The sequence below is a fragment of the Myotis yumanensis genome, unplaced genomic scaffold, assembly GCF_028538775.1.
Source record: "Myotis yumanensis isolate MYYU_CA2020_CCGP unplaced genomic scaffold, mMyoYum1.0.hap1 SCAF_7, whole genome shotgun sequence".
NCBI lineage: Eukaryota > Metazoa > Chordata > Mammalia > Chiroptera > Vespertilionidae > Myotis > Myotis yumanensis.
Window position 1 is genome coordinate 36,508,683 of NW_027223758.1, and position 24,478 is coordinate 36,533,160.

Below are 24,478 nucleotides of genomic sequence, written 5' to 3' on the forward strand. Positions count from 1 at the left end.
CTAACTCTCTCCCTCTCTCTTCCTCTCTGAAATCAATAAAAATATATTTTAAAAAAACATTTTGAATTTTGAAAACAATTGTAAAGTTAAAACATATCTAATATATATTACGTAAAAAGGCCAAGATGTAAAATAGTGTGTATAGTATAAGGCCACTGTGTTACGTTAAAAGAAAAGAAAACTAGAAAGATTAGCATCAATTCTTTTTTAAAATATGTGATTTTAGAGAAAGAGGAAAGGAGAACAGGGAGAGGAAAAGGGAAGGAGAAGGAAAGAGAGAGAGAAATATTGATGTGAGAGAGAAACATCAATCAGTTACCTCCCATAGGCACCCAGACCATGGACCAAACCTGCAATCTGGGCATGTGCCCTCACTGGGAATCAAACCTTGGTACATGGGATAATGTTCAACCAACAGAGCCATACCAGCCAGGGAACACATCAATTCTTAACAATGATGACTTCTGGGAAGTTGGACTGGGGAAAAGACACTTGTTTTTTACATAAATACATTTTACTGTTTGATTTTTATTCTATGTATGACTTTTATAATACATCTATAAACTTTATCAACAGGGAGAGCTTTGCTCTATAATGAACAAAACCAAATTAATCCATTTCGTGACCCTGTCTGATGATTCTGCTTTAGACACTCCCAACCTGGGAGGTAACAAAAATGGGAAAATAACAAGGAACTACATCTACTGTAACATGGTCTAGACCAGCCGTGGGCAAACTACGGCCCGCGGGCCGGATCCGGCCCGTTTGAAATGAATAAAACTAAAAAAAAAAAAGACCGTACCCTTTTATGTAATGATGTTTACTTTGAATTTATATTAGTTCACACAAACACTCCATCCATGCTTTTGTTCTGGCCCTCCGGTCCAGTTTAAGAACCCATTGTGGCCCTCGAGTCAAAAAGTTTGCCCACCCCTGGTCTAGACACATAAAATACACAAAATACACAAAGAGAGCATTATTTATTTAACCAACTATATTCTAATTTTTTGTTTCATTTTTCTGTTGTCATCATTCTATTATACATACATACATATATGTCATATATTCTCCTTTTTCAGCTTAATTATTAAATGTACTAATGTACATTTTCAGTAGTACTATGCCAAAGTATTCTAGGTTGTTGGCAATCAAGCTGCTTATTTTTCAGTTCCTGAGCACAGTGCAGGTCCATTGCAGGGTCTTTTCATCCAAACTAAATTAGAGGAGGACTGGTTCAAACATTGAATCAGTGTCAAAAGTATAACATGCTTAAACTGGATTATTATTTGATATCCTCCACTCACCAAATCCATCTCTCCTATCACCATGATGTGGGTTTAATAATTCCACACAGAGGATGTCCTCACACTGACAAAACATGATAATGTATGCAAACATATAAAGTATGTAAGGCTTGTCTGTCTCCATTGAGGCAAAAGTGACTCTAGCTGAATTACTACTTGGCATTAGTCAGCATTTCATAGAAATCTATAAACAAAGCCATTCTATAAACACAAAATGGGTTAAAGACTTAAATGTAAGACTCGAAACCATAAAACTCCTAGAAGAAAATGTAGGCAGTAAAATCTCTGACATTTCTCTTAGCAATATTTTTGCTAACATATCTCCTCGGGCAGGAGTAATGAAAGAAAAATAAACAAATGAAATTACATCAAACTAAAAATTTTTTGCACAGCAAAGGAAACCATCAACAAAACAAAAAGATAATCCACTGAATAGGAGAAGATATTCACCAATGATACATCCAATAAAGGGTTAATATCCAAAATTTAGAAACTCATATAACTCAACACCAAAAAAACCCCCAAATAATCCAATTAAAAAAGTAGGCAGAGGACCAGAATAGATACTTCTCCAAAGAGGACATAACAGATGGCCAATAGATATATGAAAAGATGTTCAATATCACTAATTATGTTATTCTATGAACATGTATGACTTTTATAATACATCTATAAACTTAGTTTACTTCTCAATCTACAGGGAGAGCTCTGCTCTGTAATGAAAGAAACCATATTAACTCATACACATTAAAACCATAATGAGATAGTACCTCAAATCTGTCAGAATGGCTATCATCAATAAACCAACAAACAACAACTGTTGGTGAGGATATGGAGAAAAGTGAAACCTCATGTGCTGTTGGTGGGAATGTAGAATGGTGCAACCACTGTGGAAAACAGTATGGAGGTTCCTCAAAAAATTGAAAATGGAACTGATTTATGACCCAGCGATTCCACTTCTGGGTATATATCTGAAGAAACCCAAAACACTAATTCAAAAGAATATATGCATCTCTATGTTCATTACAGCGTTATTTACAATAGCCAAGATATGGAAGCAACAAAGTGCCCCAAAATAGACAAATGGATAGAAAAGGTGTGGTAAACATATGCAAAGGGGTATTGGGCAGAGATATAAAGAAAGAATAAAATTTTACCATTTGTGATGAGATGGCTAGACCTAGAGGGTATTATGCTAAGTGAAATAAGTCAGACAGAGAAAGGCAAATAGCATAGGATTCCATTTATGTGTGGAAAATAAATAATAAAATAAACAAAATAGAAACAGACTTATAAATACAGAGAACAGACTGATGGTTGCCAGAGGGGAAGGAGGTTGAGGGAATGGATGAAAATGGTGATGGAATTAAGAAGTACAAATTGGAAGTTACAAAATAATCATGGGGATGTAAAGTACAGCATAGGAAATACAGTCAATAATATTGTAATAGAGAACAACTGAAGATGGCAGCATAGGTAAACACCGGAGACTGCTGCCGCAAACAACCACTTCAAAAATACAACTAAAAGACAGAACGGACATCATCCAGAACCACAGGAAGGCTGACTGAGGAGAGACTCTTCAACTAGAAGGAAAGAGAACAGCATTCCGAGGCTCAGAGGAGGCGCAGTGTGGAAAATTTAAAGGTGCGGAGGTGCACGCGAAAAGCGGGCTGGTGGCTGAGGGCGCGGTTGTCGTTTTCAATCAGGAGGGAGTCTCAGACTGAGCTCCAGATCCGGGCGAGTCTCTAGGGACTCAGACTCAAACGGGAGAAGCGGGATTGTCTAGCATCAGTTGGAACGTGAGGGCAGCTTTCTCTCTGAGATTTGCAGTGGTTGCCTGGGTTCTGAGATGCAGAGCCTCTGAGAACGGGACTGAGAGCAGCCATAACTGCTCCCTCCACCCGCCCTGTTGATCCCCTGCGACCCGACCCGCCCAAGCCCTGTGCAGAGCCATTTGCCGGATAGCCTCAGGCAAAGGCTAGATTAGCAGCTCTCCAGAGGACAGAAGTTTTCCCACTGCAGACACAGCTGATTCTCACAGCCAGTCGGCCTGGTGGTCAAATCCCTCTAGTATTAACTACAACAATCAAGGCTTACCTAGAACAAGACTGCGCACAAAGACCACAAAGGGGTGCACCAAGAAAGCATAAAAAATGCGGAGACAAAAAAACATGACAGAAATGGAGGATATAGCGCTAAAAAACGCAATTTTGAGGGCTTGCAATAAACTTGAGGAGAGCCTCACGAAAACTAATGAGACCCTCGATGCTATGATAAAGAAACTAGAAATTAAACATAGACGGACTGAAATAAAGAATATTATAACCAATAGCAGACCAGAGGAGCGCAAGAATCAAGCCAAAGATTTGAAATGCAAAGAAGCAAAAAACACCCAACCGGAAAAGCAAAATGAAAAAAGAATCCGAAAATACGAAGATTATGTAAGGAGCCTCTGGGACAGCTTCAAGCGTACAAACATCAAAATAATAGGGGTGCCAGAAGATGAGAGACAGCAAGATATTGAAAACCTATTTGAAGAAATAATGGCAGAAAACTTCCCCCACCTGGTGAAAAAAATGGACTTACAGGTCCAAGAAGCACAGAGAACCCCAAGCAAAAGGAATCCAAAGAGGACCACACCAAGACACATCATAATTAAAATGCCAAGAACAAAAGACAAAGAGAGAATCTTAAAAGCAGCAAGAGAAAGAGACTCAGTTACCTACAAGGGAATACCCATACGACGGTCAGCTGATTTCTCAACAGAAACTTTGCAGGCCAGAAGGGAATGGCAAGAATATTCAAAGTGCTGAATACCAAGAACCTACAACCAAGATTACTTTATCCAGCAAAGCTATCATTCAGAATTGAAGGTCAGATAAAGAGCTTCACAGATAAGGAAAAGCTAAAGGACTTCATCACCACTAAACCAGTATTATACGAAATGCTGAAAGGTATCCTTTAAGAAGAGGAAGAAGAAAAAGGTAAAGATACAAATTGTGAACAACAAACATGCATCTATCAACAAGTGAATCTAAGAATCAAGTGAATAAATAATCTGATGTACAGAATGAACTGGTGATTATAATGAATCAGGGACATAGAAAGGGAATGGACTGACTATTCTTGGGGGGGAAAGGGGAATGGGAGATGGGGGAAGAGACTGGACAAAAATCGTGCACCTATGGATGAGGACAGTGGGTGGGGAGTGAGGGCAGAGGGTGGGGTGGGAACTGGGAGGAGGGGAGTTATGGGGAGGCAGGGGAAAGAGGAACAAATGTAATCTGAACAATAAAGATTTAAAAAAAAAAAAGACTGAATATAAAATAAAAATAAAATAAAATAAAATAATATTGTAATAACTATGTATGGTGCTAGGTGGGTACTTGAAATATTGGGAAGACCACTTTGTAAAGTGTATGATCATCTACCACTACATTGTACACTGAAAACTAATACAAAATAATATTGAATGTAAACCTGTAATGAAAAATAAAATAGATAAAACTTCAACTCAATCCCTCATTGGAGTTTTTCAGGACCAGAATCTAACAGCACTCACTTACCCCCATGACTCTGCCACGCTGCTCAACATCCTCCCACATAAAATGAACTATGATACGACACATGTATTTCCCAGTCCGGCCTTCTTGCTTCATTCGGACTAGACACATCCTGGGTGGGAAGAAGAGATAAAGAGTCACTGGCTGTTTCCATTTTTCACATCACACATTTCCCTTGAAGGTCAGTTCATCTGAGTGATTTCAGCAGAGCACAGAATAAAAAAACTGGGCCCTAACCGGTTTGGCTCAGTGGATACAGCGTCAGCCTGCGGACTCAAGGGTCCCAGGTTCGATTCCGGTCAAGGGCATGTACCTTGGTTGCGGGCACATCCCCAGTAGGGAGTGTGCAGGAGGCAGCTGATAGATGTTTCTCTCTCATCGATGTTTCTAACTCTCCATCCCTCTCCCTTCCTCTCTGTAAAAAATCAATAAAATATATTTTTTTAAAAACTGAAAGTGATTTTTAAAAAACTTCTACTAAGGTATAATATAGATACCATAAAGCACAAAATCTTAAGTGTACAACTTAATGAATTTTTACATCTTATATACACCCACATAAGCACCATCCAGATCAAGATATAGATTATTGCCCGATCAACATGGCTCAATGGTTGAGCGTTGACCTATGAACCAGATCACGGTTCGATTCCCCGTCAGGGCACATGCCCAGGTTGCAGGCTCAAGCCCCAGTATGGGGCATGCAGGAGGCAGCCGATCAATAATTCTCTCTCATCATTGATGTTCCTCTCTTCCTCTCCCTTTCTCTCTGAAATAAATAAAAAATATATATTAAAAAAAGATATAGATTATTTAGAGCAGGGGTCCTCAAACTACAGCCCGCGGGCCACATGTGGCCCGCCAAAAACATTCATCCAGCCCGCCGGGTGTTTTTGCCGCCGCTGCCTGTCCTGCTTAGCAGCCGACTCGTCCCAGGCCTGCAGTGCGCATGTGTGGAATGTCTGAGGGACAGTGAACTAGCCCCCTGTTTAAAAAGTTTGAGGGCCTCTGATTTAGAGCAACTCAGAAGGCCCCCTCACAAATGGAAGGAACCTTTCATAGTTGTAGAAGATAAGTCTGAATCCTTCATTACTGATGAAAACTGGAGTCCTACAGAAGGCAAGTAATTTGCCCAGCCACAGAGTAGTCTATAAAGGTGGGTAAAGTACTGTGCTGTCCAATATGGAAGCCACTAGCTACATGTGGCTATTTAAACACTTTAAATGTGGCTAATGCAAATTGAGATGTGGTATAAGTTTAAGATTTCAAAGATTTAATTCAAGAAAAAATATAAATATCTTAAAACTTTTACATTGCCTACATGTTGAAATGTTATTTCAGATATATTGAGTTCAATAAAACCTACTATTAAAATTAAGTTCATTTTTTTACTTTTTTAAATGGAGCTACTTTTAAATTAAATATGTGGCTTGCATTTTATTTCTGTCGGACAGCATTTGTACAGAATATAAGTCACAGAAAATATTATTATTTCATCTGTAATTATAAAATTGTTTGCCCCATTAGAATGTAATCTCCATTGAAAGCAAAGATCAAGTCTGGTGTGTTTTTTTTAATCATTGTATTTCCAGGGCTTTAGTAGGCATTCGATATATGTTTGCTGAATAAATAGATAAATTCAGGGCCAAGTTTAGGGCTCTTTCCCCTATACAACATTGCCTTTCATCAACCAAGAGGGCTTTTCTTGCTTAAGGCCTTACATAAGAATGTAAGAATTATATTTTTTAATTAATAAATACAACATTATATTTCATGATATATAAGAATATAAACAGGACCTAGCCAGTTTGGCTCAGTGGATACGGAGTTGGCTTGCAGACTGAAGAGCACGCACCTCGGTTGCAGGCCTGATTCTTCTGTACAGGAGGCAACCAATCAATGTGTCTCTCCCACATTGATGTTTCTCTCTCACTCCTCCCCCTCCCCATTCTTTCTTTCTCTCCTCCTCCCCCTCCTCCTCCTTCTCCCTTCCACTCTCTCTAAAAAAATCAATGGAGCCCTATGGTTTGGCTCAGTGGATAGAGCATTGGCCTGCGGACTGAAGGGTCTCAGGTTTGATTCCGGTCAAGGGCAAGTACCTTGGTTGCGGACACATTCCCAGTAGGGAGTGTGCAGGAGGCAGCTGATCAATGTTTCTCTCTCATTGATGTTTCTAACTCTCTATCCCTCTCCCTTTCTCTCTGTAAAATATCAATAAAATATATATTTTTAAAAATCAATGGAAAAATATCCTCAGGTGAGGATTAACAAAACAAACAAACCAAGAATATAAACAGGGTTATCAACTTTCCAAGCTAGTTCCTCATCTCATTCTCATGACCATACTTATACGTATTTCTATAATTTCCCATTAGTTACTAAGCAGTTACAATAGGACAACTTCCCTAAAAGATAATTCCTGCTATAAATATGGAATATTCAGTTTAAATTGACAAATCTACCTCCATAAACAATTAATCCTGCCCAATAAAATCTACTAGCAATAGCATGGTACAATGGAATGATCCCATCCTGTCTGCCTCAACATTTCCTTTAGTAACTAAGATGGAGAAATGCAAACATACTTATCAAATTTGCAGAGCACAAGAAGCTGGGTAGGAAGACAAATATGCTTGATGACCCAACCATGAACCAAAAATACTTCAACAAGCTGTTTCAAGGAGCTGAATCTAACGGAATGAATTTGAACAAGAATAAATCTAAGGTTCTGTAACTCGGCCTAAAAGAACAACTATAGCCCTGGCCAGTGTTTCTCAGTGGTGAGAGCACTGGCCCACACACCAAAGGGTTGCAGATATGATTCCTGGTAAAGGGCACATGTCTGGGCTGCAAGTTCAATCCCTGGCCCCAGTGGGGGCGCCTGCGGGAGGCTATTAATCAGTGTCTCTCTCACATCGATGTTTCTCTTTTTCTTTCTCTCTCTCTCTCTCTCTCTCTCCCTCCCTCCTTTCCCACTCTCTCTAAAAATCAATGGAAAAAATATCCTCAGGTGAGGATTAACAAAAACAAAAGTCTTATAGGCTTAAGTAATAGTATATGTTTTAAGGGAATCAAGAGGAAGAGGAAGTTGCTCCCCAAATTATTGTGATTTTAGATACAGTAATGGAAATACAGTATCTTCAATGTGTAAAGTAAGATTTCCTATTCAGCACAGATCAGATTCTAATAGGAATACTGTCAATAGTTTGAACAATATATATATTGATTTCAGGGAGGAAGGGAGAGGGAGAGAGAGATAGAAACATCAATGATGAGAGAGAATCATTGATCGGCTGCCTCCTGCATGCCCCCTACTGGGGATCAAGCCTGCAACCCAGGCATGTGCCCCTGACCGGAATCAAACCTGGGACCCTTCAGTCCACAGTCCGACACTCTATCCACTGAGCCAAACCAGCTAGGGCTGAACATTATATTTTTAAGAGACAAAAGGAAGAGATGAAAGATCAGAAGGTATTTAACCTGGAAAAAAACCAGGAGAGTTGCCTTAATATTGTAGAACAGTAATTAGACTGCCCAAGAGTTAGAATCAGAACCAATGGGAGGGCCACAGAAAGAGAAAGAATTACTCAGCATTGAATATTGAAAGTAGAACTTTCTAACAGGGGAGTTTCTGAAAATTCAAATAATGGAATGAATAACCTCAAAAAATAGAGAACTGCTGATTTTTGAAGGGTGAATACATATTTTGTGGGAACTCAGCCATGTGACTACCTGGTCTTTAATGTCTCTTCCAACCTTGGGAATTGCTGATGCTATGATTCTAAAGTTGCACCTCTGAACCCAATTTGTGACTAAGAAATAACACTTTGTGACAATAAAAACAGGTCATGGAAAAAGATTTGGCCACTTTATATGATATAGGGCATATTCCAAGGCAGAAACAAACTGGGGAAAATTCAGTCCTTTTCATAAGATTTTTTCTTAAAGCTAATCAAATCACTCATGTCAGCCTCTCACCTGAAAAGAGCTGTGTGTTTTGATGCTTGAGTGTCGTCAGAGGCCAATTCATCAACAGCAATAGTGAGGTAATGGAATTCTTCGTTTATTTGAAAATTCTGTAGTTTGTTAATACACCTGCCCTCTGAGGTTTAAAAGGCACGGATTTTCTCAGACCATAAACTTACTAACTATATTAACATGGGGTGAAATGTTTTTTTGTTTCAGAGTTGTTTGTTCTATAGCCATTACAGATAACAGGTAGGCTCAAATGGTCATCTGGGTAGGAAAGATCAAGCAAATTGAAAACACTTTCAAGATTGCCCTCGGACAATTCACTCAATGAACATAAATTGAGTTCCTACTGTGTGAGGGAATATATATGGGGATTATCAGAGTGATGGCTAAAAAAAGCCCAGCTTCCAGAGAGCAGTTAGTCTCCCCGGGGAGACAAAATCCACCACATATACAAAGAGTCCTAAAAGAGAATGTTGTAAGTATCCCAAAAAAAGTACAAAGCGCAATTGAGTTTGAGAGGATTACTTTTGGCTGAGTGGGATAAGAGAAAGCTTCATGGGACTTGGAAAGATGAGCTGAAGTTGGATAGATAGAGACAAAAAATAAAGAGAATTTCCAGCAGATGGAACATTATGAGCAGAGCAATGGAAGAGCTCAACACATGTAAAGAAACAATGCTTTTGTGGTAGGGCAGGTATAGGAAACAGAAAAATGTGCCAGAGAGGTCATAAAAGGCTTTGAAATGCCATGCTAAAAAAGTCTGGACTTTACTCAGTAGACAATGGAGAGCCAGGAAGAGGGAGTATAATAACATTAGCACCTTGGCACTGATAGCAGATGAGTCTCTGAGAAATTAACCCTTTCTTCTCAGCCTCAACCCTGTAATCAAACATTAATATCACCAGGGCTGGAAAAATGACAAATTTATGCTTATTTGAACAGAACTATGGTATTCAGAATAGTCTGATCCAGAAATATAAGAGCTACACAACCAGCAAAATTTGTTATAACCTGTATCTATTTTTGCTGATACTAACAGTTTAGAAAACACAGTATGGATTCAAGCCTGCTAAATAAAAGGAGGGCAAATTCAAATTATTCTGTAAACATTGTACCTGATTAGTTCAATAGACAATTGATGTAAAACACTTTCAAATATAAAGCTCTATGGCAAATTTCATCACACGTAACTAAAGTTATAAAATCAAAACAAAGAATCAGTCTTCTCATCAACAGGAAGTCTAATGAAGATACCCATCAGTTCAAACGGGAGAAAATAAGATACTAATAATCCACAGGGCTGTCCATTCACCAGCACCATATTCAGCTAATTAAAAGCTAAACTAATTTTCCCCCTGAGTTTGTGAATCAAATTCTCTAGGTAGTTAAGGACAGAATGTCGTCCTGTTATGAAGAACTTCTGTGTTTTCCTCTTCAAGGAAAAAGCACAGCACAAGGCAGGGCCCACAAATTAGACAGTCAGATGCCTGGAATGTCCAGACCAAGCAGCCAAAGGCCAATTCTTAGGTCACCTGACCTTATAGCTTACACATTCAGTCTATTCCTTTCTTTCTTTACTAACTGCTTTGAATAAGTAATACTTGCACATGGTAACAGAAACTAAGTCTCCTTCCTGCCCACATCCCCCAGCCACCTTCCCTGTTCCTCTCCCTAAGGCAGTGATGGCGAACCTATGACACACGAACTCATTTTTTTGGTTGATTTTTCTTTGTTAAATGGCATTTAAATATATAAAATAATATCAAAAATATAAATCTTTGTTTTAATATGGTTGCAAATATCAAAAAATTTCTATACGTGACACGGCACCAGAGTTAAGTTAGGGTTTTTCAAAATGCTGACACGCCGAGCTCAAAAGGTTCGCCATCGCTGCCCTAAGGCAACCATAGTAAGTAGTTTCTTAGGAATCCTTCCACATATAACCCACCAACGTACATGAACATGTATTCTTTTTATATAAATGGTAGCCTCTTTTTTCCCCATTTCTCATAGTGATAGCCATTCTACGCACACTGTTCTTATGTTGAGAAAATACTTAATCTGCTACAAAAAGATGAAGGTGAAGAAATCTCAACTCTAACTCTGTTTCAACCACAAATACCACAGTCACCCCAGTGAAACTATTTTTTAGATCCCAGAGATAATAGATTTCCACTAACTGACATAGCAATTGTTAGGGTAACATCTGATCTAGGCTGAATTCAACTTATCTGGCAATTTTTCCTATTCTAAAAATGACTAAGAAACAGGAAGAAAAAAATCCTTAATAGCAAAAATAAATATAATTAACAGCTAACACAACTATGCGCCAGGCACTGTGCTGTGATAGAGAAGCATTATTTCATTGAATCCTTATAACAACTCTACTAGACTGGTACCCTTCTTGTCTCCACCTTACAGGTGAGGAAACTGAGTCTTAGAGAAGTAACTTGCCCAGAGTTATAAGCCTAGTAAGTATCAAAGGAGATCTAAATCCTGGTCATCTGGTCCCAGAGTCTTATTGTTTTTCTGCCTTCTTTAATAACTAGAAGAAACCCTCCAGATTCCATTTCCTCTATTTTTTCATTTAATCCTCACAAGGGCAGTGATTTAAGTTTTAAAACTAGCATCACATTAGAAATAGCATATCGGAAGGGAAAAAAGACTGGCTAACTTGAGACAAGCATAATTACAACAACAAAAAGTAACTCCTGGCAGCCTAACAGGAAAAAAAGAAACTAAAAATTTATTTAAAACAGACTCAAAAAATAGTACAACTCAGGTTGTACTATTAATACAGGGAAGGTAAACCTACCCAGTGCAATTCAAAGAAGACAGCCTGCCAAAAATCAGTAAAAGTACCAGGACCTCCTGGATCATCCAGAAGATGTTAAAGTATGTTAGAAAGTGAAAAGAAAATGAGTGAAACAAATTCAAAATGGTAAACAAAAACAAAAAAGGATGTGATGATCACTCCTGGTATCCACTGCAAAACAAAACTTGTCACAGGCTCTAACTAAACAACAATAATGTTTGAGTCATTAAGTAAACTACTCTACAACAAGTGAGAATACTAGGTTTAAAGAAAAGAACAGAAAAGCTCTACTCCAATTCACATCATGGATACATTTCTCATAATAAATGCTTAATTAAATGTTGTCATGTCAAATTACATTTTGCTACTGATTCAATTTCATAATTTCAGAGCTGTTCTGGGAGGAAAAGGAAAGGTGGGAGGGAAAACTTTCATGTTAAAATATAGTAAAAATTGCCCTTAAGAATGCTAAATTGCCGAACCGGTTTGGCTCAGTGGATAGAGCGTCGGCCTGCGGACTCAAGGGTCCCAGGTTCGATTCCGGTCAAGGGCATGTACCTTGGTTGCGGGCACATCCCCAGTAGGGGACGTGCAGGAGGCAGCTGATCGATCTCTTTCATCGATGTTTCTAACTCTCTGTCCCTCTTCCTTCTTCTCTGTAAAAAATCAATAAAATATATTTAAAAAAAAAAAAAAAAAAAAAAAAAGAATGCTAAATAAACTTTAAAAAGAGACAATCGTCTGCTCAGTTTTGCTGTGAACCTAAAACTGCTCTAAACATATAGTCTATTTATAAAAATATTTTTAAAAAGAGACAATCTAGATTAGGACAACAAAAATTTTTTTTAATATATTTTATTGATTTCAGAGAGAAAGGGAGAGGGAGAGAGAGATAGAAACATCAATGATGAGAGAGAGAATCATTGATCGGCTGCCTCCTTGCATGCCCCACACTGGGGATTGAGCCTACAACCGGGGCATGTGCCCTGACCAAGAATCGAACCATGACCTCCTAGTTCACAGGTTGATGCTCAACCACTGAGTCACGCCGGCTGGGCAGGACAACAAAAATATTTTAAAATGAAAACTGATTACCTGGAAGAAGTATATTAAAATAATAAAAGACTGAATGTTTAAAAAACAGAAAGAGCCCGGCTGGTGTGGCGTGGTGGTTGAGTATCGACCTATGAACCAGGAGGTCAGCGTTCAATTCCCAGTTAGGGCACATGCCTGGGTTGTGGGCTCAATCCCCAGTATAGGGCATGCAGGAGGCAGCTGATCAATGATTTTCTCTCATGATGGATGTTTCTATCCCTCCCTCCCTCCTTCTGAAATAAACAAAAACATATTTAAAAAACAAAACAAAATAGAAAGACAATCTGATAATTTAAAAAAATTCTTGCATTAATTAACTTAGTCATTCACTTAGCAAGTATTTACTAAGCACCTGAGTATAGATTTAATCTGTGCATGAACTATTATTCTCTGTCTAGGAACAATTCCAGTTGCCCATTCAAGTTTGATAATGTTCTTAAACCTAAAATTTATTATTGAGGTTTTAAGCTTCACAGTACTATCCCTATCTCTCAGTGATTCCAGTGGCTCATAAATAATACTGATCTCTTTTACATATAAGGAAAGCAAATAATCCAGCTAGCAAAGTAAAGAAAAAAAGGAGTGTTCAAGTCCTAATCTAATCTCTCCCTAATATCTCTAAAAGGCAAGCACAGAGATGAGAAAAGGGAAGAAAGACTAACTGACCAGGAAAATCAAAATATAAAGGGCTAAGATATAACGTCTGTCTTGTGGCAAATAACTTATTAAGTCCTCTAATATGAGATTTGTCACTGCAAGATGCTTTTGCATTCACTATGTCTTTCAATCTACCTAACCACCTGTCTAGACAAAACTGATGCTCTGAGGAGGTTAAGTAACAAGGTTGCACAGTGGTGAAGAGAGCAGTTGGAATGAAGTCTTAGCTTCCCTGTCCCCTCTCTCCCCCAAAACCACAGTATCTCCCAGCACAGTGTCAGCATTGGCTGTTTCCCCCATTCTGTGACAGCACAGGTCCAAGAGCCCCTTCCTGCTGGATCAAACAAGGAGGAGGACAACATTGCCTGCAGAGTTCAAAGAAACGAGACTTTCCTAGCCATGCTTTCCTCCTCTCTGCCTAAATCTGGGAGAAAAGAATTCTTGTTATTCCTGAGGCTGACCTCCTGCCATGTACTGGCAGCTCAGAGCATCCTGTCTCGCTTGCTCTGTTTGGGCCCCTGACAATGCCAGTTGTGTTTTGGCCTTGTTTCTCCCTCATGGTAGTTTATACTCTGCTCGGAGCAGATTTGATTTGAATTAAATAAAGACTAGTGGGCACTCAGGCAGGTTTGTGACTCTGGCTGTTACGAAGGAATCCCAAAGGGGACCTTCGTGTAGTTTGTTTCCTGTACTCTGCCACCACCTAAGGCCAAGAAAGCAGAGCCTATATGGCCACACTCAAGTCTCAGCGATGTGCTAATGAATGAGTTTATTTATTTGTGAACTGGCACACTGACTCTTTCCCAGGGCTGTGTACATGGCTATCTCCACCTGGTTTCCTAAACCCCCTCTCCACGAAGCCTAACCTTTATGGGGGGAGCATAGAGGCCACAGGGACAGTCTGTGGGCAAACAGACAAATGGGGTGAGGCACTTCCTGAAGTCATCTCACCTGACAGTGAGCCTCCTCCAAGAGCTACACCTGGCCTAAGGCCTGCCTGTCAAATCCACTATAAAGAACAAGCTTATGGGTAGCAGGTACCAGTGTTCACAGGTTATGCAATGTTAGTAAAATGATGCTTTATAGATCTTTGGTTTGTGCTAAAAGCTACATGTGAGTGTTTGAACAGAGTGACTCTGGCTGCAGGCAGGAGGGAGAAAAAGGTGTGCACATGGCCAGGGCTCACCATATATAGCAGGTCTGGAGCTGCTGGAATCCAGCATGAGCTTGAAAGCCCTACAGCTACATCAAAACTGCAGTGATGGTTTTAAAGAGCCCTCTTGCAAAGGCCAGGAGTGTCTGCCAGGGCAGTTCTCTGGCTGGACTGAGACTGTTTTCCAACCCCTTCCCACCCCCACACTTTACTTCTCTTCTTTCCCAAAGGTTTCTTCCTCTAGGCTTATGAAAACATTTCAGTGTTTCCCCATCTTAAAATAAACAAATAACAAAATGCCCCCCATTCTGTAGTGATCATCCTCTCATCCATTTTTTTTTCTATTGAAACATCTTAAAAAATAGTTTAAAATTACTTCTCCTCCTCTTAATAATAACTCCTTAAGACACATGTTCTCTGGTTCCAGCCCCCAGAGGCCAATGTAACTGCTTTCCTTGACCATCCCCAGGAAGCCCCCTTCCCCCTGTGCTCCCGTAAGATCTGTATGTCTGCTGAATGCACTTATCACCCTGTACTATTTTCAGGTTTACTTGTTGCCTCGCCCAGGACACAGACAGTATGTGCCAAGAAACACACTTTTATACAGTTGATGGTCGGTGCTATGCTGTTCTTATTCAGAGGAAGAACCCCTCATCGTCCCCATGACCACTAAAAGGGACACTCCAGCAGGAAGCAGTGTTGCAGAAGAAGCAGTTTACATAGCTATGGATTTGAGTTTGGATCCTTCATGACTGGTAATGAGGACTGAGACAAATCCCTTAAAATTTCCCAAATTGTCTTCTCATTTGTAAAATGGGGTATTTGGACTAGATCTATGGTGTGTGTTTTTTTGTTTTGTTTTGGGGTTGTATTTTTGCTAATCCTCATCCAAGGAGATTTTTTCCATTGATTTTTAGAGAGAGTGGGAGGGAGGGAAAAAGAGAGAGAAACATTGATGTGAGAGAGACATATAGATCGGTTGCCTCCCCGATGCACCCAATGGAGGCCAGATTGAACCTGCAACCCAGGTACATGCCCTTGACCAAGAATCAAACCTGCAACACTTGGGTGAGCGGGACAACGTTCAAACCCCTGAGGAACACTGGCCAGGGCTAGATTTCTGGTTTTTAAACTGTGTTCTGAGTTTCCATGGAGGTATGTAAGGGTCCCTTATCAGTGGGCATGTTGTAAAGACCTGAAGTGAGCAGATCATTCCCACTTCTTTAACCCAAGTAGCAATTCTTTGATCTATTCAAACATTGTGGCTGAGCATAAAACTTCACTAAAAAAACACACACAACTCTGCTGGTAAAAAGATCGAAAACCACTAGGTCTCTCTGCCTGGAATGCTTTGTCATCTACTCTTTGACTTGCTAACTTCTAGTCATCAATCAGTGATGACCTCCCTAACTGACCTACACCCCCAACTAAATTATGTACCCCTCTACTGCCACAGAGCCCTATCATTTCCTCTCAGAGCACCTATCCCAGTTGTATTTTATTAATGATTTGTTTATTGTCTCCTTCTAAACTACCCATGAGGGCAAGGAACAAATCTGCTGCATACAGTAGTTTCAATTACAGGATAATTGCTATAATTTATGAATTTATGTTAAAGAATAAGCAAGAATTTATGTTAAAGAATTACTTAACTCAGTAATAATATTAATTAATATTAAGTATTATTAAATTAATAAATAATTATTTAGTTAGTTACTTTGGTCGTTTTAATTACCAATGAGGAAAACAACTTAATACTTTGAGCTAGCCACACTTAAATTTCCTCTCCACCATGTACTAATTAGTTCTTTGGCCAAATTTTCTGACTTCTCTAAGTTTCTGATCCCTCATATGTAAAACAGAAATATAGTAGTTGTAAGAATGTGTGAGATATATAAATAAATAAAAAGTAATATATATAAAGGACCCAGTACTTATTATATTTGATACACGACTTTAAAATAATTTTTTAAAATACAAAATGCATTTTACTCCCTCTCCATTCCATCTCCATTATAGGCATATTCTAATTTTATTTGTCCCATTGCATTTTCTAAATTTAATTTTTCTAAAATTAATTTATGCATTTATAAGGTACCAGTGTTCCGTAACAAACTTTAATAGGGAGTCCCTATTATGTTAACATTTATAACACCAACATAAATTCCAACTATAGACACGCTCCACCACCCAAAGAAACTCAAGTAGGAACAGAGGTTTGCCACTCTCGCCTGGTCAACAGGTATGGCCACTGCCCTAGCCGGATCAGTTGCGAACTGAAGAGTCCCAGGTTCGATTCCGATCAAGAGCACATGCCCGGGTTGCAGGCTCCATCCCCAGTAGGGGGCGTGCAGGAGGCAGCCGATCAATGATTCTCTCTCATCACTGATGTCTCTAACTTTCTCCCTCTTTCTTCCTCTCTGAAATCAATAAAAATATATTTTAAAAAAAACAAAACAGGCATGGCCAGGACTCTTCCAATTGCCACAGGAGCCAAGTCAGATCTGAGGCCATCAATTATTTTATAAACATTTATTGATGAAAACAAAGAGTTAAGAGATGGGACTGAGAAGAAATAGCTTATTTGCATATCTTTCTTAAAAGGTAATAATTTCATCATCCACAAAGAAGATTGATACATACATGGTAAAATATATATAAATGTTATGTGATGAGTGCTGTAATAGAAATAACCAAAATACTAAAGAAACACAAAAGAGGACTAACTGCTTTCAGAGGGTATGAAAGGCTTCAAAGAAGAGATGATATCTGAGTTGCATAATGAATGAAAAATAGAGGAGTTTGTCAGGTGGAGAGGAAAAAGGCCTTTTACTAGTAGGCTGAAGAAACCTTTGTACAGAAGACTTGAAATTTCTATTATATAGTCTTGCTTTTTTTGCAGAGGAAAGAGTGGTGGTGGTGGTGGTGCTACCTAGAATGGCAACAAATGAGACTAGTAAAGGAGTGGCATATTTGGTGGGATAGAAATGTCATGCTAAAAAACATACATTATTCTGAGAACAATGGAGAATATTAAGGATTTTGTGTGTGTGTGTGTGTACTGATCCAATGTGCATTGAGAAGCATTGATTAATACTAAATATCATTAGCATTTACTGACACAGGGAGAGGGAAGGTTGTAGGCCAAAGACCAGTTTTCAGGTACTACTGCTTATAACCCAATAAATCAATTGAATGTGTGACATCTTGAATTTTTGTTTAAAATGAATTCAAATGAAATAGAAAATACCAGAGATTATCTTTTGTAAAGATAAGTTTTACAAAACTATTGTATCAGATACATGTGTGTGTTCTGAGTCACAAAGTAAAATGATGCATTTGCTACTAAGTTTTTGGTTAAAAAAAGTTTGAGTTGGCCTGGCCAGAGTGGTTCAGTGGTTGAGCATCTACCTATGAACCAGGAGCTCATGGTTCGATTTCTGGTCAGGGCACATGTTCGGGTTGTTGTGGGTTTGATCCTCAGTGGGGGACATGCAGGAGGCAGCTAGTCAGTGATTCTCTCTCATCACTGATGTTTCTATCTCACTCTCACTCTCCCTTCCTCTCTGAAATCAATAAAAGCATATATATACTAGTGGCCCAGTGCATGAATTCATGCACAATGAAAGGAAATTAATTAGAAGAAATATTTTAATATTGCTATTCACCTTTTTTCTATAATAGAAGTGTCAGAGATGAAAGAAAATTAGTAAAATGTATATGAAAATTATAAATTGATTAATAAATAAACAGTAACAACATGATATAAAAACAACAAGGACATGATATAAAAAGAACAAAAACATTGCCCTAGCCGGTTTGGCTCAGTGGATAGAGCATCAGCCTGCGAACTGAGAGGTCCCAGGTTCGATTCCGGTCAAGGGCACATGCCTGGGTTGTGGGCTCCATCCCCAGTCGGGGACTTGCAGGAGGCAGCCGACCCATGATTCTGCTCTCATCATGGATGTTTCTATCTCTCTCCCTCTTCCTTCCTCTCTGAAATCAATAAAAACATTAAAAAAAAAAAAGAACAAAAACATAATATAAGCCAAAACCGGTTTGGCTCAGTGGATGGAGCGTCGGCCTGCGGACTGGGGGGTCCCAGGTTCGATTCCGGTCAAGGGCATGTGCCTGGGTTGCGGGCGCATCCCCAGTGGGGGATGTGCGGGAGGCGGCTGATCGATGTTTCTCTCTCGTCGATGTTTCTGGCTCTCTATCTCTCTCCCTTCCTCTCTGTAAAGGGTCAATAAAATATATATTTAAAAAACAAAACAACAAAAAAAAAAAAACATAATATAAAAACAACACTGATAAAAACAATGACTGATAAATTGATTAAACTTAATCTAACACTGAGGCCAGTGTCAGACGGGGACAAATCAATTCTTGGAACCAGAACAACCTCTCCTCCGCAGATCCTGTTAATACTTCAGCTTCGATTATGTTAGGTCGCAATCTTTTGATAATAAATCTAGTACCATTACAAAGACCCCATTTACTACTAAGATTTCTCAGTAGCATGATGATTGCACCTACTTTCAATTCTAATTTATGACACGGCATTCCTGAAGGAGTAATACTTTTAAGAAATTGGATGGGAAAATTTTCCTTTTCAGCATCATCCGTTGAATCTAGTATTATTGTCGATTACACTGTCGTCTCTGAGTCTCAATGCAATATCCGTTCTCCAGCCTTTTTCACCATGTGGGAAACGAGTAAGACAGGTCATTGCATCTAATGTAGGAAACAGGATACTGATCTGTTTCATCTTAGTGGCATTCGGATTATTGGGATCTGGTTTACAATGAATGAGCAAGTCCCTTTCAAAAGGAGGTCCTCCATCTTCGTTTCTGAATATGATGGCAACTTCGGTTACATGGTGATAATTATATCTACCCGGATCACTGTTACGATCATATTTAATCACCATTGTTATTTCCGTGTGACACCGCCTCTTATATAGATAGATTTATTTTTTTAATATATTTTTTTGATTTTTTACAGAGAGGAAGGGAGAGAGATAGAGAGTTAGAAACATCGATGAGAGAGAAACACCGATCAGCTGCCTCCTGCACATCTCCTACTGGGGATGTGCCTGCAACCCAGGTACATGCCCTTGACCGGAATCGAACCTGGGACCTTTCAGTCCGCAGGCCGGCGCTCTATCCACTGAGCCAAACCGGTTTCGGCATAGATAGATTTTTTAAAAGTTTGAATTGGTGACTGGTGACTAACCAGATGAAGGGAATGAGGGAAAAGTCAAGGAGGACTCCCAGGTTTCTGGTGTGGGCACCTGAATGGATCATAATGCCACTGACCAAGACAGGGAACAGAGGAGGAGACCTGTTTTTATCAAGTCCTTGTGGGGATACTGGATAGCCCAGACAGCAACCTCTCTCAGCACTGTTTCAGCAGCTATAGTCAATACTAATCCTGTTCAGCAAAGACAAAGGACACATCGGTCATTGCAGTTACAAGTTCACATAAATACACAACTGATAAGGGCCCTCTGGAACAGTCCCAATCCTAAATCCCAATACACAGAAAAACTTGGGAACCAGAGAAAGCAGACAGGATAAGGGAAAGATCAACACCTTCTCCAGGGAGCTAACAGGATGTGAGAAATCCTGCCCCTGTTCTAAGAGCCAGCAGGGAGCCACCACCCTTGGGAACCCAAGCAAGCTTTCTGGAGAGTCCACTGCCAGGGTATTCTGTTTATTAGGCGATTTGGTTTTTTTGGTGTTTTTTGTTTGTTTTGTTTTGTTTGGGGGGAGGGATTCTTGCTACTTTAATGACTGCTTTCTAAGCTTCACCAGCTCTCATACACACTACCACCTACAAGAGGCATTTCAATCCCTATATATCTCCAGCAAGTCCACTGAGCTTATAATATTGGATTTGGCTATCCCTTGGTTATCCTCCTTGGAGCTTCAGGCTAACAGAAAAGGGATAGAAGAACACAGCTTCTCCACAGACTTGGGGTGAATCCATTAATCCTCCTAATAAATTTTGCCATGTTAGCCATTTGAAGTGTACAATTTAGTGGCATTAATTACATCAACAATGTTATGTAACCATCACCACTGTTTTTAAAACTTATCATCAAACCAAACAATTCCTTACCATTAAACAGGAACTCCCAATTCCTTTCTCCTCTCAGCCCCTGATTACCTCTCATCTACTTTCTGTCCCTATGAGTTAGTTTATTCTAGGTATTTCACAGAAGTGGAATGATACAATATTTGTCTTTCTGTGTCTGGCTTATTTCACTTTCCATGTTCTTAACTATGATCTGTGTTTTGCTTTTGAGATCCCCTCAACCTAAAATGCCCCCTCTTCTCTGACAGAAATTTTCCTCACCCTTCATGGTGCATCTCAAATGTCACTTCTTCTACAGAGCCACTCTTCTTTTTTTTTCTTTTTTTAAATCCTCACCCAAGGATATTTTTCCATTGATTTTTAGAGATAGTGGAAGAGAGGGGCAAAGACAGAGAAATATCGATGTGAGAGAAACACATTGATTGGTTGCCTCCTGCATGAGCCCTGACCAGGGCCCAGGCCAGGGAGGAGCCTGCATCAGAGGTACGCGCCCTTAACCAGAATCAAACCCAGGACCCTTTGGTCCGCAGGCAAATGCTCTATCCACTGAGCCAAACCAGCTAGATGCCAGAGGCACTCTTTATCCAACAGTCCCCCCTCCAACCCTCCCCCACCAAATCTGGATTTAGTCTCACCTCCTTGTACTTGCATAGTGCCTGCTGTTACCTTGGGCACATCACTTGTTTCACTGTCATCCATTACAGGCAATTGTACTTGCATCTGTTTTCCACTAGACTAAGTTTCCTGAAGGTGCACACCATGTCATATCCTTCTCTCCAATACCCCACAATCCTTAACACACAGTAGGTCCTCAATCAGAGTTTGCTGGTTCAAACTGAAAAGCTACTGATTCATTCCAGCAAAGCCTGCAGATCATGAGAGCTAAGGGAGGCAGGGTGGAGGGGAAATCAAGATAGATTTGAAGCAGACAGCCTCCCTCCTCCCACTTAACTGGTGGTGGTACTCCCCACTGCTCTAAGAAATTAAACCAACCTCGCAAGGAAGGCTCAGCAGACATGTTTGGAAATGGTGGTCAACTTAAAAGAACTGCAAGTAGTTTCAAGGTTCTCCCAGCTGCTATTAGTCAGGTATTGACCTTGGGATGTGGTCACAGGGATTATATATTTTATTTTGCCATCCACTCCCTCTAACACTCTGATACCTCTAGCTATATGGGCAATAAAGAGTCTTTCATACGGCCTCTGAATATTATCTTTGAGCTCCTCTGGGAACAGCTTAGCCTCTCAATCCTCCCACTTTTCCAGTGAGTAATTCCACAGTGCCACCTCTGCAGTCCTACCCTCTTGAAAAAGTAGTTTTTCTCTCATTATATCCAGCTTCCCTCCCTGAAGCTTTTCCTAACCTTCACCATTCAGACAGAAGGTAATTTGCCTTCTCAGCTGCCTGATTTAAAAGACATGGTATATTTCAAAGAAACAGGTAGAACTAGTAAAGGTTTTGATAGTTGTGGCTTCCTCTGTGATCCCATAAGCACTACATACTCAGATTTATTATAGAACTTAGCCATTAATTTACAACTGACCACTGTACATGTCTTATCTCCCTCACTAGACTGTGAGCTTCTTAGAACTATTGCTAGTTTCCAGCAAACTTCCCAGGACAGTGTGCATGCAATAAACTATCAGCTTAAAAAAAATAACATAAAATGCACTGCTACCTAAGGTCCCTTAGCCAATCTCAGTGACTGAGTTCAGAAGAAGAAATATTTCAGAGGTGATCAAAACCAAAAAGTCTTTATATAGTAGTCAGTTCTGTGATGCAAAGCTTAGCTGAAGGGAGTCTCAAACAAGGGTCCTTTTGACAGGGCAACCATTCCCTACGTTCCTCAGATACTCACTATGGTCAAAGTAGTAAACTTAGTTCTCCAGAATTTACTTTCCCAAGACCTGGCAGTTCAATAAATACATTCCCCAGCCCCCACTTCAATGTCTCTCCTATATCCTTCTGACCTTTAATACTGTGTAACATTAGATGAAAAATTAATTTTTTTTGGCTACTTATTTTGCAGCTGAAGAAAAAATATACTGTTTAAGGTGTTAAATATTTTTACATGCAACAAACCTGGCATGAATCTAACCTGTATGCACATTTTAGAGGTACAGGCGTAAATGTCAGTGCTATAATTTGTTATAGGTTTCTGATGACCAGCAATGAAAATGACCACGAATTCTCACAATTTAAACCACTTTTACGTAAATGTGAACTTTCCTAAAACAGCCAAGGGAAAGAACTTTCCATCTAAGCTCATAGAGTCTCTTAGAGATACTGATAGAATTGTTCACTGGGTTAGATGTTCTTTGAGAAAATCCTACAAATATTAGCTTCTTTCTGGGACTATGCTTTGACCTTTAATAAAAATGTGCTTCAAGACACCAATTATTAAAATGAAAGATCAGTTTTTAATGCCTGAACAACTGCCATTTCATATAATCAGCCCTGGTGGAGGCTATAAGTTACAAATCAGCAGCATTTGAAGAAAATATATTTGGCAACTTCACTTAAATTGCTCACTTACCAGACATGAAGAAGAGTTATAAGAAACCATGAATTGAATGTATCAGGCATCTGACACCCTAGAAAATAACAATAAAGTATAAATATGTATGGTTCCAGCAGAGAAATATTGACTATATTTTAAATACTGGTAGGAATTTGTTCAACTAAAATATATGGCAGTTATAGTACTTTCTGATTATACTATCAGAGTAGTCCAGGGGAACCAAAGGGCAAGACCACAAGTTCAAAGAGCACTGAATGTAGTGAGACAACCAGGCTTCTAGTCCCTGTTATCACCTTGCAGTTCAGTCTTGGGCAAATCAATTCTCTTCTCAGAGCCTTAGTTTTCTCACTTTGTATAAGTGGCCTAAATGATTTTGATGGTTCCTTCCAACTTCCATGTAATTCTGCTATTTTCCCTTCCTGGTCTCAAATTCTTCTGGAAAACTAGGCAGACAACACCTTGTCTATTCCACTTAAGCACAGGCTTTTTCATTTGAGCCCCACTGAGAAGTCTTAAGTTCTTTTAGTCTCCTTTCCTTAAGGGTGATCCAGTGTGATTCACCTAAAATAAATAATCAGGAGGAAGAAATGGGATCTAGGAAGCTGTAGCTGAGTAAGAAAGCAGACCATTTCTAACAAAAGGCTGTTCATCACCTCCAGGAATGACAAAACTTGGCAGGACTTCTCCTTGGTTTAAGATACCAAAAATCAGGTCAGTGCTTAAGCAACCAAGCCTCTCAATTTTCAGATCTCTAAGAAATGCCTCTGACTGGATGAGGGGGGTCCCTCATTGAATGTACTCTCCTTATTACATGATGGGGAGAAAAGCTGAAGCAAGGGGATAAAGAAAAAAAAAGAATCAGTGGATAGTCTGTCATATGGAGCAATGACTCAAGAAATAAGTGGAATCTTCTGCCTTTCATGAAACAATGAAGTTCACAATGTACTAGATAACCAATAGGGGTCATTAGGAGAGAAAACACAGAACAGGACCTCTGTGAGGTATACTAACACACCAATAATAATAAAAAGCTATAATTCATTGTGGGCTTACTATGTGCCAGATATTAATAATAGGTGTTTCACATGCATTGGCTCAGTGAGTCCTCCCAACAATCCTATGAAGTAGATATTGATATTATCCCCATTTGACAGGTCAGAAAACAGATGCTTAGAGAGATCCGAACAATTGTCCAACATCACAGCTATGAAATAAATGAGACATGTGGGATCAAATTCAGATCTGCTTGATGCCAGGTACTGTGGTCTTAATTGCCAACTGTCTCTCCAATAC

The 24,478-nt window shown here is 39.4% G+C and overlaps 1 protein-coding gene across 1 annotated transcript in view; it reads right to left on the reverse strand.

The window, feature by feature from the left end:
* UQCC1 (ubiquinol-cytochrome c reductase complex assembly factor 1) overlaps nucleotides 1-24,478 on the reverse strand; it is a 115,288-nt gene that overhangs the window by 41,284 nt on the left and 49,526 nt on the right. Inside the window, exons 6-7 of the mRNA XM_070420201.1 lie at nucleotides 23,201-23,258; nucleotides 4,874-4,982 (exon numbers count right to left, since the gene is read on the reverse strand). Coding sequence (XP_070276302.1) covers nucleotides 4,874-4,982; nucleotides 23,201-23,258 — 167 coding nt within the window. The remainder of the gene's footprint in view (nucleotides 1-4,873; nucleotides 4,983-23,200; nucleotides 23,259-24,478) is intronic.